This window comes from Curcuma longa, chromosome 19 (genome assembly GCF_044706935.1).
Source record: "Curcuma longa cultivar G26 ecotype Majalengka, Jawa Barat chromosome 19, ITB_CL_G26_1.1, whole genome shotgun sequence".
NCBI lineage: Eukaryota > Viridiplantae > Streptophyta > Magnoliopsida > Zingiberales > Zingiberaceae > Curcuma > Curcuma longa.
Window position 1 is genome coordinate 6,572,863 of NC_133879.1, and position 16,533 is coordinate 6,589,395.

Consider the following 16,533-nt stretch of genomic DNA (forward strand, 5'->3'; position numbering starts at 1 on the left):
GTAAATGGTAATATATAAAAAATAAGATAACATTACATAAAAACTACTGGAGTGCAGATTAACAACTCCAGTAATTAGTATAGAATAAGGTAATAAAGTATAAAATTTACCACATGAATGATCACGTCCATAGAAAATTCACCCAACTGAGCTTCTGTTAGGAACCCAACCTAGAAAAAATAATCAAATTATCAGGAATAAACACAGGAATTCAAGCCAACAGTTGAAATAAGGTGTAGATAATAATCATAAAGAATACCCAATCATTATCTTTAGCAAGTAAAGAAAGATATCTTGTGCTCGTTGGAAGTTGGTGCATCAGACAGAATTTTGTGACAAGGCTCCATTGCTGACTGGACTCTTTCTGTCTAGCTCGGAACTCAAGCCCATTGCCAATGCCACTTACAAGCCACGAACCACACGTATTTTCTTCAGCCAGGAATGGAAGACTTGCCTTTTCCAGATGGTGTAAAATAGTCATAAGAGCACCAGATGGTTTGTCTTTAATAATGCTTTCAGAAGCATCCCCTTTCTTGGAAATTTTGAGATGCTCATGGCGAACATAGTCATCAGCTAATGCTCGAGCTAGGGAAGCAGTTAACTGGCCATCATGAGATACTGAACGAAACGCAGAGCTCTTCGGTGAAACCTGATCATAATGTGCATTATGCTCAAATGAATTATAATAAGAAGAAATCCGCCTTAGTGCAGCAACATCCACACGAAGCATGCTAGCAGATAGACCACAAAGCTCCAACAAGAAAGAGCAGGAAGATACAAGAACAGGATCTTCGTAGTGTGTAACAGCTAGTGAAGCAACCTGAAAATAAACAACAGCAATATGTTTATGCGAAGAGAGTAGTAAACCAGAGAAAATCAAAATTAGCAGATAAGTAAAATTTGAATTGTATGTTTAGTGATCCTCTTCATCAGACTGATCTATTAAGAACATGTTAGCCAAGGTAGAACTGAATTTTATACACAGCCAATTTAGAGTGAAGTTCAACTGCATTAAGGCAAGATATCTCCTTCAAAATTTAAGTAAAATCCTTGTTATTTCTCAACTAAGATGAAGAAAGATAGTGTCCATACAGATGAAAGACTTAATCTTTCAGTTTCAGCTAAAGGTGCAAGAATTGCTTGCACATCTGACTGTATGTTAGGTTTCCCAGATATCTGTTGAAGTGGACTCGTTGATTTCAAGCGCAAGACTCTTGCACCAAGAATATGGTAGAAAGCTGCCAATGCTCGCCCACGATGCAAATGGTGCTCAATTCCAAATCCTTTCTCCTGAAATACAAATTAACAAGATAAGACCAAGCAAAATATGGCGTTCATGGAATGAGTAAACTATAATATATACACCCACAATATTATGGCAATCATATTGAATTCAAAGCATCTGATAATAGTAACGCTTCTTCAGTTGCCAGTAGCCTCTTGGTCTTTAAGAACTCCATGATTCCATAAATAATTTTTAAAAATGTTTTCTGGCAACTAATAACAATAATTGCAGTGCTTAGATAAAAACAATGCTTTAGAGTTTGTATAGAAAAAACATTTTCATTATATGGAAACCATACCTGAATTAGGTGGAGCTGCGGCTAGTGAGGTGATTATTTTGTCAGAGTTACCAGTGATGACATTAACAAAGTTTCAGTTTCTCAATGATTTTCTATTTCTTAACTCTGTTTTTATTTTCCATATGGTTCTGTTCATTCAAGCCATGCAAAATTTTATATAGGATTGACACACAGGATTTATCAACATGCAGAGTTTAAGTAATGCCACGTAAATAATTTTATTAACTATAAACTAAAATTTCATGTTCCATTCAAGATTTCTTTCACTCAATCATCATCAAGCTATGCTAGTGTGTTTATTCCAACTATTTTGGAATAGTTAGCAATATTCAATCCTTTCAATCAATCTTGAGAAATATTTATCCAAGGTCATATAGGCTTGCAGATACGAATTTAAATCCATTCGTTGCATTTAGTATCACATGAATCCCATTGACTTGCAAAGAAATATTTATCTTCAGATCAAAGCAGAGTTGATTTATCTAAGAAATTAGTTATATCATTTCCATATCTCATACATAGGCTTATACAACATAATTGTAAAGGTAAATTCCATTGTGTTGTTAAAATACCTCGACCGAGGAATAAAGTTCCTCCTCAATGCTCTTTTGGATAGATGCTTCAAAAGATATAGCACTAAGCCCACCCTTCCAATTCATATTAACAGCAAAACCATTGTCCGCAAAGAGTAAAGATTCTGTATTATTCCAACTACCTGACAGTGACTGCCATCCAATAGGACCCTGCTAGTTTGGAAATTAAGATAACATTAAATGCATATTACAGTTAAACCAAGTAACCATCAGTAACACAGTTTTTATCAGATTATATAGACGAAACAAATCAGTTGCAAACGATGTCATACTTTGAATAGTTTGTTAAGACGAAATTAATAAATTTTTAGCAGTTTATCACCCACAAGTATAGAATCATTAGATTGAAAATATGCTATACACAAGTCAAGGTAATCATATCATTTATTGGACAATACGTGAATATTATATCAGAAATGATGCGTCCTATATAAATAATAACTTTCCTGAAAAACAAAATCATAAAAGAAATAACCTATAAAATAGCATATTTACCCATACAAAGTTATACATGTCATCAAGTTCATCATAAAAGAAATAACCTGCAAACTCGCATATTTACCCACACAAAGTTACATACATCACCAAGTTCATCCTATCTATCTCATAGATAAGAGCTTCAGCATTTTGATAAAATGCCAAAAGGTATCAACACATAATATTGATATGAAAGGTCCAGTGATCCCTTCATACATTTCATTTATACCACACGTATCTAGTATCCTACATCAGTTAAACAGGTAATACATATGAAAAGAGAGGCAGTAAACAAAAATAAAATGTCCGTTTTCATATCAAAGGTAAAAGCCAACAACTAAAGATATAGGGGGAATCACTCATAACATATATTCCAACCATTGAACATGGAAAACAGGTGTCCTGACATAAATTAAAAGAATAGATCCAATTCAAAGATCCACCTCTGCTTTACTGGCATCAAGATATAGTACTGAAGCAATAGATGCACCTCATATTGCAAACCAACAAAATTTCGAGCTTATGTCAAATTGTACATGATGAAAAAAAAATAGAGGAAGCAACCATACCAATTGATTTGACTCCAATAGAAGACTAATACATCATTGAAAAAAAATTGTTTTGTTTGATGAAAAGATAATCATCACTGATAAAATGACTCTGAGACCACACCAACTAACATAATAGCCTGTGTAAGACTAAATCTGTTGCATAGGTCTATGTTCAACATATCTCAAAAAATAGAAGATGCCGCATAAATAGAATTGTTGGTGCAACCATACCCTAAATGGTTGGGCTCGACCATCAGTTTTGATATGTTGGGCATAGTTTTAAGTTAGCTTTCAATATTTAATGTTTGTTAAATTATACAGGGACTTGTAACTCAATAAGGTCGGGTATGGACAGATGTTAAAAACTGAATAATATTTCTTCTAAAATTTTTAACAATAAAATAAGTCAAACCGAACTTCAAAATGGATTTTGAGTGTCAAGTTGAAGTCAAATTGGACTCCAATTGAATCCAACAAGTAGGCCTAGTGATTAAGGTCAGATGAATTCAAACTAAGGCCGATTTGGATTTGTTTCGGCTAGTTTATGGTCAAAGCAAACTTTAAGTAGATACTCAGGGTTAGAACGCATTCAGAATTTTTTTTAAAAGTTGGGAATATAAATTCTCTCTCCTCTCTCTCTCTTCATCTTTACTTTCCTTTGCTCCCACCAACAACACACTCTCTCTTTTCCTCTTCCTCTCTGAATTGTTGTAACCTCCTCTCTTCTTGTGGTGTTGCCACTATCACTGCTTGAGAAAGGACAGCAACTAATGTTACTCATCACTAGAGCCAAAAGAAGCCGCCAACCATCTCTCCTCTCCTTTCCCTATTTCTTTCTCTCCTATGTTCTCCACAACCCACCGGTCAGCCACCCTTGGCCAAGCCGAGAGAACCCTCCTCTTTTTCCTTTTCACTTTCTCTTCTCTCTTTCCCAAAATGCACAACCACTAGCCGACTTCTTTTGGCTAAGCCAAGAGGACCACTCAACCCTCTTTGTTTTCCGATGTCATTGAACAAGACCGTTGCTTGCATACCAACCAAATTCAAGGTAAAATTTTTTTTGTATGATTGATATTGGAAAATGATTAGTTATTTAGACTAATTACGATATATTATTTAGGTTCAATTGGCTCGACCATTTAATACCAGTAAAACACTATCCTATTCAAGAGGAAATTGTGAGGTAAATATATTATTTTATTATATCTTTTGTTGAACATTAGTGTATTTGGGTTGGGAAAGCAAGCAAGTGTTTATTTGATAGTAGAAGGTGTCTCCTTTAGCAATTAGAATTATATCAATGTAGAAGAATCAAAATTCATCAACTTCAAATTTTAGTTAATTTTTAGATTTTAAGTCATTATCAAAGAAGACTTATTTTGAATTTTCTCAGAGTTATTTTTCATGTATTTGTAAATACACATTCGAGTGGAGCACATTGACTCTCAGACACTCAGATTATTTTATTATATATCGAGGTAAGTAAATCTATCTTTTAACTTTTATACATATGTCCTTGTGCATTTATTGTGTATGAATAAATAGATAAAATGATTATATATGCTTCTTTCAAAAAAGGAGATATAAAATAATAATACAACAACAACAATCAAACCTTATCTCACTAGATGGAGTTGGTTATATGGATCCTTCTACGCCATTGGCTCTATCCCCTATTATATCAATATCTATATTTAAATAAATATTTTATTGTTGCTAACCAATTTTTTTTTTATCTTCCTCTTCCTCGTTTGATGCATATATTTATCATAATTTTATATCGGCTAACGGGAACTTTTATTTATTGGTCGTCTAACTATATGTCTGTACCATTTTAAACGTGTCTCTTGGAGTTTTTCCTCAATAAATGCAACTCCAACTTTCCCTCTAATACTCTCATTTCTTATTCTGTCCATCCTCGTATATCCACATATTCATCTTAACATCCTCAACTCTACCACTCTCATTTTCTATTCATGTACTCGAGTCATAATCTAGCATTCAGCAATATATAACATAGCAGGTCTAACCGCCATTTTGTTGAACTTCCCTTTAAATTTTAGAAGTACTTGACGATCACATAAAACATCCGACGTTCTCCTCCATTTCAACGATCCTGCTTGTATTTTTTATGTAAAACATCTCTCTCAATCCCTACATCATCTTATAAAAATGATCTTAAATACTTAAAGCTCTCAATTTCAGATAACTCATCATCTCCTATCTTAACAATTGTCTCATTATATCTAATATTGTTAAACTTAAATTTCATATATTATTTTTATTCTACTAAGCCTGTAACCTTTCACTTCTCATGTTTCCTGTCATGATTCTAGTTTAGGATTTACTTCACATATCTCATCTACCAAAACAATATCATTTGCAGACATATGCACCATGGTATTGTGTCGCGAATTTGTCCAATGAATTCATTTATGATTAATGTAAAAAGATAAGGACTTAGAGTTGATCCTTGATATAACCCTATTTTTATTGGAAATGCTTCAGTTAAATCATCTAGAGTCTTCACTCTAATTGTTACATCCTCATACATATCCTTAATTAATTCAATATATATTACGCTAACACCTCTCTTTTCTAGAATTCTCTATATAATTTCTCTTGGTACTCTATCATAAATTTTTTCTAACTCAATGAATACCATGTATAGATCTTGCTTTTCTAAAATTCTTTATATATTTATAATAAAATTATAAAATAGATTTTAAAATGAATTAAACTATTGGGGTTTACATGAATTGATGTTCTTTTTATGCTATACACATGAGTGTTCATATGGGTTAGAATGGGAAGGGTTTGTTTTAAAAATTAAAATGGATACTTTAATTTACCTTTCATTTGTTACCAATCATTAGATGGCTTTACCTTTCATGTCCTACTTGTCGATTAGATATAGATACTTGCATTTTATGTTGTATATCTCATACCCAAAGACCACATGCCAATATGCTAACATACAATAAATGCAAATTAGTATAACTTATATAAAAAGTTAATTTAGGTTAGTTGTTTAGACTCAATACAATGTGAATCAATAAGAACCAAGAGTAGAATAATTATGGTGTAAAGATTTTAAGTGAAACAATTATGAATTTAATGGAAAGAAATACTAAAAAGTGAAAATTTTGAGTCTTATCTTATACTAGAGTACCTAACCACCCACATAAAATTATGGTAGAGCTATTAGTATGTATTTGCACAAGAGCACTATATTGTTGTATATCATTACATCGATGAAGGCTTTAGCCTATATATGAAATGATCTTATTACACTCTAGAGACATTGGCTCTATTAATTTACTTCTTAATAAATTTATTAGTGATGGATTAATGAAAAATATATTATTGGTGATTAAATGATGATAAAATATTTTAACTTGTGATAAAAATTGATAATAATATAGAGGATTAATAATAACTTTAAATGTTGATAAATAATTAAAATGAAGAAAATAATAATTCACTATATATGTAAATATGAATAAATTAAAGACCTCAAAGGAGAATTTAAAGTTGTAATATAAAATTACAACTTGTTAGACCTCTCAAACAAGATTAATGCACTTCTTTCCTTTTTACCCATTTAGCAAATTTGTGCTTCCTTCTTGCTTTTCCTTAGCCTCCAATTTTACCGGTAAAGGTGCCCTTTTAAGATTATAATTGGTATTAAGTAGTACTTAGAGTTACTCAAAGATCTCGATAAGCTGATTCGTAATTTGATTTTATTATTTTTGTGTTTGTTCATATGGTATTTTTATATTGTACAATTTCATAGTATTAGTAGAATATATATATATATATATATATATATATATATATATATAATATATATATATATAATGAAACGGTGGTTAGACCTACTATGTTATATAGAATTAAATATTGAGCTAAAACGAGCACACAAATAGAAAATGAGTCGCAAAGATGAAGATGTTAAGGTGGATGTATGAACATACGAGGATGAACAAGATCAGAAATGAAAAGATTAGAGAGAAAATCAAAGCTGAACCTATTAAGAAAAACTATAAGAGATATGTTTAAGATGATATAGATATGTACTTAGGCAATTAATAAACACCCCAGTTAGACAATATAAGACCATGACAAATACACATATTAATCGAGAAAAAGACAAACCAAAGAAAACTTAATTAGCAATAATAAAATATTATAAAATTCATTTAAACATAGATAGAATATAATAGGGGTTTGAGGCCAATGGTGTAAGATAATCTATACATCCAACCCCAAAACATCACAATAGATGACCTTATAAACAAAGCCTAGATAAGGTAAACTCTTAAATAAAGTGTAAGAGGCAAGCGAGTGAGTTGTGAGAGTCAAGTGACCTATACTTTGGATTTAGGATAACACTTAGGCGAAGATTTGGCCATCAGAATGATTAAATTGAGGTTCAATCAATTTGAAGGTGTTAATAGTCAACTGGTAAGCTAGATTGACTAAAGACTCGACTTAGGCTTAATGACACACGAATACAATGTTTTGGTTAAAAGCCCAATTGGTTGGCAGTTGACTAGTCAACGACTCGATGAGTTGAGCTAATTGGTCATTCAACCAATCTCCCGACGGGAGTCATTGATCTAGCAGTTGTTAAATAACAAATATGATAAAGTCAGGAGTTAAGTTGACTAGAGTTGGCATCAACAGGTTCAAGTAGCTATTGCCAAAGATAACCCATCAACTAGCGTGGCATTGAGTCAGCTCAAAGTTATGTTGGCACACTAAGGCCAAGGCAATTGCAAGAATAGTCGACTAGCCTGCAGCACAACACAAAAGTGAAGATGAAAACAATTTGAAGGTTATATAAGAAGAACAAAGGAGAGACCTTGAGGGTAAAAATCTTACGAGACATTCTTCCCTAAGTCCCCTTGTAGGATTTCATAGTTTAGATTCATAGTTGTCTTCTCCATCTCTGAAAGGCATCCGAAAAGGAGAAAACATAGTGAAGATTCGAGAGTAACTCATTGAAGAGTCAATGGCTTTGGAGTAGAACGGAGGGTTCTGAACCACACTATGTCAATTGGTTAGTATTGACTTTTCTTATATTCAAGTGTTGTTGTGTTTAACATTATTTAATTGACCTTACTAAAATCTTAGCAAGATAAAGAGTTGTTGTATTTATACATCAAGTGTTATTTACACCTCCCCTCTCTTGCCATCTAGTCATCATCCCTTGTAATCCTAACTAAGTTTAAAATACTGAGCTGTGCCGAAATTTCAATCCCGAACCAGAACGATACAGTTTCGGTACTGGATCAAGTCGTGTCAATATAATTTTGATATTTTTAAAATATAAAATATATTAACTAAAAATAAAAAATTTAATCTAGATTTTTAAAAATAAAAAATAATTTTTAAAAAAAATAATAGGATAATTTTATGAGGCTTTAATTAAGTCTATTTAACTTATCCTAACTATAGGTAGAAGTTAATTAAAATTATTAACCTAAATTATTATTAAACCTAACTTTAAAACCCGATCTTCACTGTTCTGCACGACCGGGGCACGCGCGATCTACGCAACATCTCCGGAGGCGTCACTGGACTCGGGCGATGCCTCCGATGGAGCGGTCGAGCCCGCGTAATGGCTCCAAGGATATCAATAGGCCCACACGACGCCTCTGGAGGTGTCATCGGACCCAAGCGACGCCACCAAATAGCGTCTCGACCGGAGCCACTAGTGTCAATGTCAATCCGTGTCAATATATTCATCTTTCCATTTCTAGTTGCATATCCCTTGATTTCCTCCTCAAGATCCCTTGATTTCCTCTTGAGGATATTTATTATTCTTGCTGCAATTACTGCTGTAAATTTTCCTATAATAGGTCTAAGATTAAGGGATCTGATTATGCTTACTATTTCAGACCCTAAGATCAAGGAATGTATTGATGTATATATATTGTAATTCTCTTAATGAAAGATATACAATTTTTTCCAGAATTTCTTCTTTGTTTTGTCATGGTATCAGAGCCAAAACTCTGAGAGCATCTCATCGTGTGTTTGTTGCCAGGGCGATCTGGTTCCTCGTCTACCTCCAAGATTTTTAGTGTTTTTTTTCAGAGTATCTTATCGTGTGTTTGTTGCCAGGACGATCTGGTTCCTTGTCTATCTCAAAGATTTTTAGTGTTTTTTTCTTGTTTTGTGAGTCATGTCTTTGGAACGATCTGAATATTTTCTTGCTCGATTTAATGGCAAGAACTATTCTACTTGGGCATTCCAATTTCAGATCTTTGTCAAGGGAAAGGAATTATGGGGTCATATTGATGGAACAGATCCTGCACCTAACAGCGAGAAGGAGAAGGAGAAATATGTGAAATGGGAGGTGAAGGATGCTCAGATTATGTCTTGGATCCTTGGAAGTGTGGAACCCTCCATACTTCTAAATCTCAAGCCTTATAAGAATTCTAGAGCAATGTGGGATTACTTGAAGAAAGTTTACAACCAAAACAATACAGCACGAAGATTTCAATTGGAACTTGAGTTGAGTCAACTCAGTCAAGGAGGTATGTCAATTCAAGAGTTTTATTCTTCTTTTGAGAATCTGTGGGCTGAGTACACTGATATTGTGTATGCAAGTGTACCTCCCGAAGGATTGTTTGCTATTCAAAGTGTACTTGAGACTAGCAAGCGTGATCAATTTTTAATGAAGTTAAGGAAGGATTTTGAAGCAATCAGGTCAAATCTGATGAACAGAGAACCAGTTCCTTCGTTGGATATTTGTGTAGGAGAGCTTTTTAGGGAAGAACAACGGCTCATCACACAGGCAGTCATGGAGCAGAATGCTCAAAATTCTACTCCAATTCCTGTTGCCTACGCTGCTCAAGGGAGGTATAAAGGACGAAGAGACATGACTAATGTCCAGTGCTATAGCTGTAAAGGATTTGGGCACATTGCTACTGATTGTACTAAGAAATTTTGCAACTATTGTAAGAAACCAGGGCATATCATCAAAGATTGTTCCATTCGGCCTTCAAAGAAATCTGAAACAGCCTACAATGTCTCGGTTGGTTCCTCGAATGCTCCTAATCCTGGTCAGCCTTCTATTACTCCTGAAATGGTCCAACAAATGATAATTTCTGCCCTTTCTGCTTTAGGTTTTTCAGGTAACAAAAATTCTAATTCTAAGCCATGGTATTTTGATTCTGCTGCTTCCAATCACATGACCAACACTCCCTTATTTTTATATAATGTTGAAAAATATAATGGAGATCTTCAGATTCATACTGCCGATGGTAATTCCTTACCCATAACAGCTGTTGGTGATCTTTCAGCCTCTTTAAATACTATATTTGTGTCTCCTAAGTTGTCCACTAATCTTCTATCTGTCGGTCAATTAGTTGACAACAATTGTACTGTTCAATTCTCAAATTCTGGTTGTCTTGTGCAGGATCAAGTGTCCGGGAAGATAATTGCGAAGGGACCTAAAGTGGGACGTCTTTTTCCTTTACTTCCATCTCCCTCTCCGGTGTCGAATTCTATTGCTTGTAATCTTGCTCAATGTGATAATCAGGTGTGGCATAGACGCTTAGGACATCCTAATTCCCATGTACTTCAAGTCTTGCTTAAATCCGGTTTACTTGGAAATAAAAATTCGACTTCTTCTCATAATGATATTGTTGATTGTGCATCGTGCAAACTAGGTAAAAGCAAAACACTTCCTTTTCCATTACATAAAACCTGCACAATTAAACCTTTTGAACTGGTACATAGTGATGTATGGGGCATTGCACCTGTAATTTCTCATGAACACTACAAATACTTTGTTACCTTCATTGATGACTTCACTCGCTTTACTTGGGTATATTTTCTTCGGTCTAAAAGTGAGGTTTTCTCTGTGTTTAAAGTATTTCTTGCTTTAGTTGAAACACAATTTTCTGTCAAAATCAAAATCTTGCAATCCGATTCAGGTGGTGAATATATGTCAAATGAATTTCAATCTTTTCTTCAAAGTCATGGAATCATATCACAACGTTCTTGTCCTTTCACTCCACAACAAAACGGTGTGGCTGAAAGAAAGAATCGTCATCTTCTTGATGTTGTTCGCACTCTCCTAATTGAGTCTTGTGTTCCTTCTCATTTTTGGTGTGAAGCTTTGTCTACTGCTGTTTATTTGATTAATAGATTACCATCTTCCAACTTAAATGATGATTCTCCATTTTTTCGTTTGTTTGGACATACACCAAATTATTCTAATCTTCACATTTTTGGATGTGTTTGTTTTGTTCACCTCCCTGCACATGAGAGAAATAAACTTACTGTTCAATCTGTCAAGTGTGCTTTCTTAGGATATGCTGGAACCCAAAAAGGATTTCTTTGCTATGATCCTCATGCTCGTCGAACTCGTGTCTCTAGGAATGTCATTTTTTTTGAAAATCAATACTTCTTTAGCACCCAGCAAACTCCCGAATTTTCCTCTCTATCCACTTTGCCACATTTTTCTCAGTCGCCAACACCGGTACAAAGGTTTAAACCTGGTTTTGTTTACCATAGGCGTACTACACCTGCATCTAATTCTTCTACAGGTCTCACTGAAGTTCCTTCACATCTTCCCGTGGCATTTGATCCTCTTCTACCCATTTCCGATGATCCAAATCTTCTTCGAAGAAGTTCTAGACCTCGCAAACCTCCTGAAAGGTATGGTTTTTCAACTCCTGTGGCCATGTCCACTACCTTGTCTTCTATTTCTATACCCACTTGTTATAAGCAAGCTATGGAACATGAGTGTTGGCAACAAGCAATGGAAGAAGAAATTCAAGCGCTTAAAGAGAATCATACTTGGGATATTGTTTCTTGTCCTCCAAATGTTAAGCCCATTGGTAGTAAGTGGGTTTATACTGTAAAACTTAAGTCTGATGGCTCTCTAGACAGATATAAAGCTCGTTTGGTTGCTCTTGGCAATAAACAAGAATATGGCCTCAATTATGAAGAAACATTTGCACCAGTTGCTAAGATGACTACGGTGAGAACTATTCTTGCAATTGCATCCTCTCAATCTTGGTCTTTACATCAAATGGACGTAAAAAATGCCTTCCTAAATGGGGACCTTAAAGAAGAAATTTACATGAAACTTCCACCTGGTATGGAAATGATGGCTTCCCATGAAGTTTGCAAGCTAAAACGCTCTTTGTATGGGTTGAAGCAGGCACCTAGAGCCTGGTTTGAAAAGTTTTGCAGTACTCTTCTCACTTTCTCTTTCACACAAAGTCAATATGATTCCTCTCTCTTCTTTCACAAGACAACTACTGGAATGGTCTTTCTCTTAGTCTATGTTGATGATATTATCATCACCGGTAATGACAAGGAACTGATAACTAAGCTTAAAGAAATGTTGCATAGTACATTTCAAATGAAAGATCTTGGGCATCTCACATATTTTTTGGGACTGGAGGTTCATTCTCGAGATCATGGTTTGTTCTTAAATCAACATAAATATATTCAAGATCTCATTGAGCTAGCTGATTTAAAGAATGCTACTGCTGTTGATACGCCAATGGAAGTGAATGTGAAATACCGAAAAGATGAAGGCGAGATTTTACCTGATCCATTTTTATACAGACAACTTGTTGGTAGTCTTATCTACCTAACAATTACAAGACCCGATATCTCATATGCTGTTCATATAGTTAGTAAATTTATGCACTCACCTCGACATCTTCATCTTGTTGCAGTCCGTCGTATTATTCGATACTTAATTGGATCACCTAATCGTGGGTTATTTTTTCCTAGAAATTCTGCTCTTCATTTAACTGCCTATAGTGATGCAGATTGGGCTGGATGCCCAGATACTAGAAAATCTACAACAGGGTGGTGCATTTTTCTTGGAGGTGCCTTGATTTCTTGGAAGTGTAAGAAGCAGGATTGTGTCTCTAAATCTTCCACGGAGGCTGAATATAGGGCTATGTCTGCGGCTTGTTCTGAAATTGTGTGGTTACGTGGTCTTCTTTCTGAACTTGGATTTCCTCCAACCAATCCTACTCCACTTCATGGTGATAATACTAGTGCTATTCATATAGCTGCAAATCCAGTATATCATGAACGCACAAAGCATATAGAGGTGGACTGCCATTTTATCAGAGAGGCATTTACAAAGGGTGTTATCACTCTCCCTCATCTTACTACTGATCTTCAAATAGCAGATGTCTTTACAAAAGCGTTGACACGCCAACGACACATGTTTCTGAGCAGCAAATTGATGCTGATTGACTTATCCACATCAATTTGAGGGGGGATGTCAATATATTCATCTTTCCATTTCTAGTTGCATATCCCTTGATTTCCTCCTCAAGATCCCTTGATTTCCTCTTGATTTTCCTCAAGATCCCTTGATTTCCTCTTGAAGATATTTATTGCATATCCCTTGATTTCCTCCTCAAGATCCCTTGATTTCCTCTTGAGGATATTTATTATTCTTGCTGCAATTACTGCTGTAAATTTTCCTATAATAGGTCTAAGATTAAGGGATCTGATTATGCTTACTATTTCAGACCCTAAGATCAAGGAATGTATTGATGTATATATATTGTAATTCTCTTAATGAAAGATATACGATTTTTTCTCCAGAATTTCTTCTTTGTTTTGTCAACTCGGAACCAGATCCTATCAAGCCTCCTATTATTCAAGTGTACTCTAGGCAACAACCTCTTGATTTAGGTTCTGCACCTCCTCCTTCGTCAACGGATCTAGTCTCGTGTGACGACTTCCTATTGCGCTCCATAAAGGTAAAAGTCAGTGTACCTATCTTACTTTTTTTGTTTTTTATAATAGCTTATCATCTTCCTATTGTTCTTTTATTGCTTCACTTGATTCTATTTCTATTCCTAAAACTATCTGTGCAACACAATATCTCATCCTGATCGGTATGATGCAATGATAGAGGAGATGAATATTAGATCACAATTGCAATTGGGACTTGGTCAATTTATCTTCAAGAAAATAGACTATTGGATGCAAATGGATATTTGCAATTAAAATCAATCCGAATGATCACTTACCAAATTGAAAGTCCGTCTTATAGCAAAGGGCTTTGCTCAAACCTATATTATGTGGACTATTCTGATATTTTTTCTTCCGTTGCAAAATTGTCATTTATTCGATTATTTATTTCAATGGCAACTACTCATCATAGGTCTTTACATCAACTTGATATCAAGAATACTTTTCTTCATGGAGATATTCAGGAAGAAGTGTATATGGGAACAACCTCCTGGTATTTTACTCAGGGGGAGTTAGGGGGAGTCACGGTGAGTTTGTCATCTTCGAAAGTCTGTGTATAGTTTAAAGCAGAGTCCTCGTGCTTGATTTGGAAAATTTAGACAGGTTGTTAAAAATTTTGATATGATGAAAAGAATTTATCATTCTGTTTTCTACAAGCAATCAGGAACTAATATCATCCTGTTAATTATCTATGTGAATGATATTGTTATCACAGGAAGCAATGCTACAAGAATCTCATATCTTAACTCTTTTATTCATATTCAGTTTCACACGAAAGACTTGAGATGCTAAAGTATTTCTCAAGTGTTGAAGTTACAAGGAATAAAAAAGGTATATATCTATCTCAGAGAAAATATGCCCTCGACCTATTAACTAAGATAGGAAAATTAGGAGCAAAGTCTTGATAGTGCTTTAATGACTCAGTACATGCACCTCACAAGAGATAGAGAATTATTCAAACATCCTGAGAGATTGAAGATTGATTGAGAAGTTGAATTAAATTACTATAACTCATCCAAATATTGCATATCTAATTAGTGTTGTAAGTCAGTTTATGTCATCTCTAACAATTCATCATTGGGCAGTGGTAGAGCAAATTTTATGTTACTTGAAAGGAACACCTGGATGAGATATCATGTGAGCAAATCATAGACACACTCATATTGAATGTTTTTTCAAATGCAGATTGGACAGGTTGCAAAATGGATAGAAGATCTACTTCAAGTTAGCATCTTTGTTGGAGAAAATTTAATCTCATGGAAGAGTAAGAAGTAAAATAGTGTCACGATCCAGTGCAGAGTCAAAATATAGGACTATGACATAATATGTATGTAAGATAATGTGGATATATCAACTCATGATTGAAGTAGAACTTAAGCCTTTAGTACTAACAAAATTATAATGTGAAAATCAAGTTACTCTTTATATTGCATCGAATTCTATGTTTCATGAGCGAACTAAACACATTGAAATTGGTTGTCATTTTGTTTGCGAAAAGATTTAACAAAATTTGATTTCTATAAGATATGTGAAGACTAGTGAACAACTAAGGGACATTTTCACAAAAGATTTAAATGGAATTCGGATTGACTATCTTTGTAACAAGTTAAGCAAGATTAATATCTATGCGTCAACTTAAGGGGAGTATTAACTATATATATATATATATATATATATATATATATATATATATATATATATATATATATATAGCAGTATATATCTATTAGCTGTCAATTATGTTAGTTGTTAATTAGCTAACATAATTATAGATAGCTTCCTAAGATAGATTTCTAGTCTTGTATATAAATATACCTCATCTTTTGATAAAAGGTATTCTATTCTTTTCATCTCAAATATCAATGTATAAGTTTTGCTTTTTTCTGAATATTTTTTAATTTATTAGAGAAGATGTATAACTTCTATTAGCAACATTTCAGACATGAATCTAAATTGATTTTTGATCACTGTGGTCTCCTTAGTTTTTTTCTAGCACTCTTAAAATTTCATGATATGACTCATTAGTTTAATGTCTTATAATTCGTACAATTTTATACATCTCCTTTGTTTTTATATCAAGGAACTAGAGTACTTACCCTCCCTCCATTCATCAAGTTGAATAACCTTGTAAGTCATTTCATACCTCTATTGGAATATCATATGTTCCAACCACTTTTCCATTTTGTATCTCATTTAAAGATTGTTTTACTTTTGAAGTTTAATTCTTTAATAAAAATTTAAATTTCTATACTCCTCTGATCTACTTAAATTACCTAAGTTAAATTGGTCATTTAAATTGTTATTAAAAATTGATGAAAATACCTCTTCCATTGTTCTTTTATTTTCTCATTATTCACCTATTGCATTCATCTTTAACGCATCTTATTTAAATAAGATATTCTATCTTCCTCTATTTTGCTTTAGTTATTCTATAAATATTTCTTTCCCATTGTTTCACATTTGAAAGTTTCATTTTTAGCTTCACTTACTGTTTTCTTGACCTTTTTCTCAACTACTACATAATTTTTTAAAGTTTTCTTCGTTTATACAAATGTACAAAACTTATAGGTTCTT

At 33.8% G+C, this 16,533-nt stretch overlaps 1 protein-coding gene across 3 annotated transcripts in view; it reads right to left on the bottom strand.

Moving 5' to 3' along the window:
• LOC141812506 (uncharacterized) overlaps window positions 1-16,533 on the bottom strand; it is a 68,435-nt gene that overhangs the window by 15,188 nt on the left and 36,714 nt on the right. For all 3 annotated transcript variants that reach the window (XM_074700495.1, XM_074700494.1, XM_074700496.1), the window contains 4 exons: window positions 2,156-2,326; window positions 1,093-1,290; window positions 260-820; window positions 111-170 (listed from right to left, as the gene is read on the bottom strand). In XM_074700495.1, coding sequence (XP_074556596.1) covers window positions 111-170; window positions 260-820; window positions 1,093-1,290; window positions 2,156-2,326 — 990 coding nt within the window. The remainder of the gene's footprint in view (window positions 1-110; window positions 171-259; window positions 821-1,092; window positions 1,291-2,155; window positions 2,327-16,533) is intronic.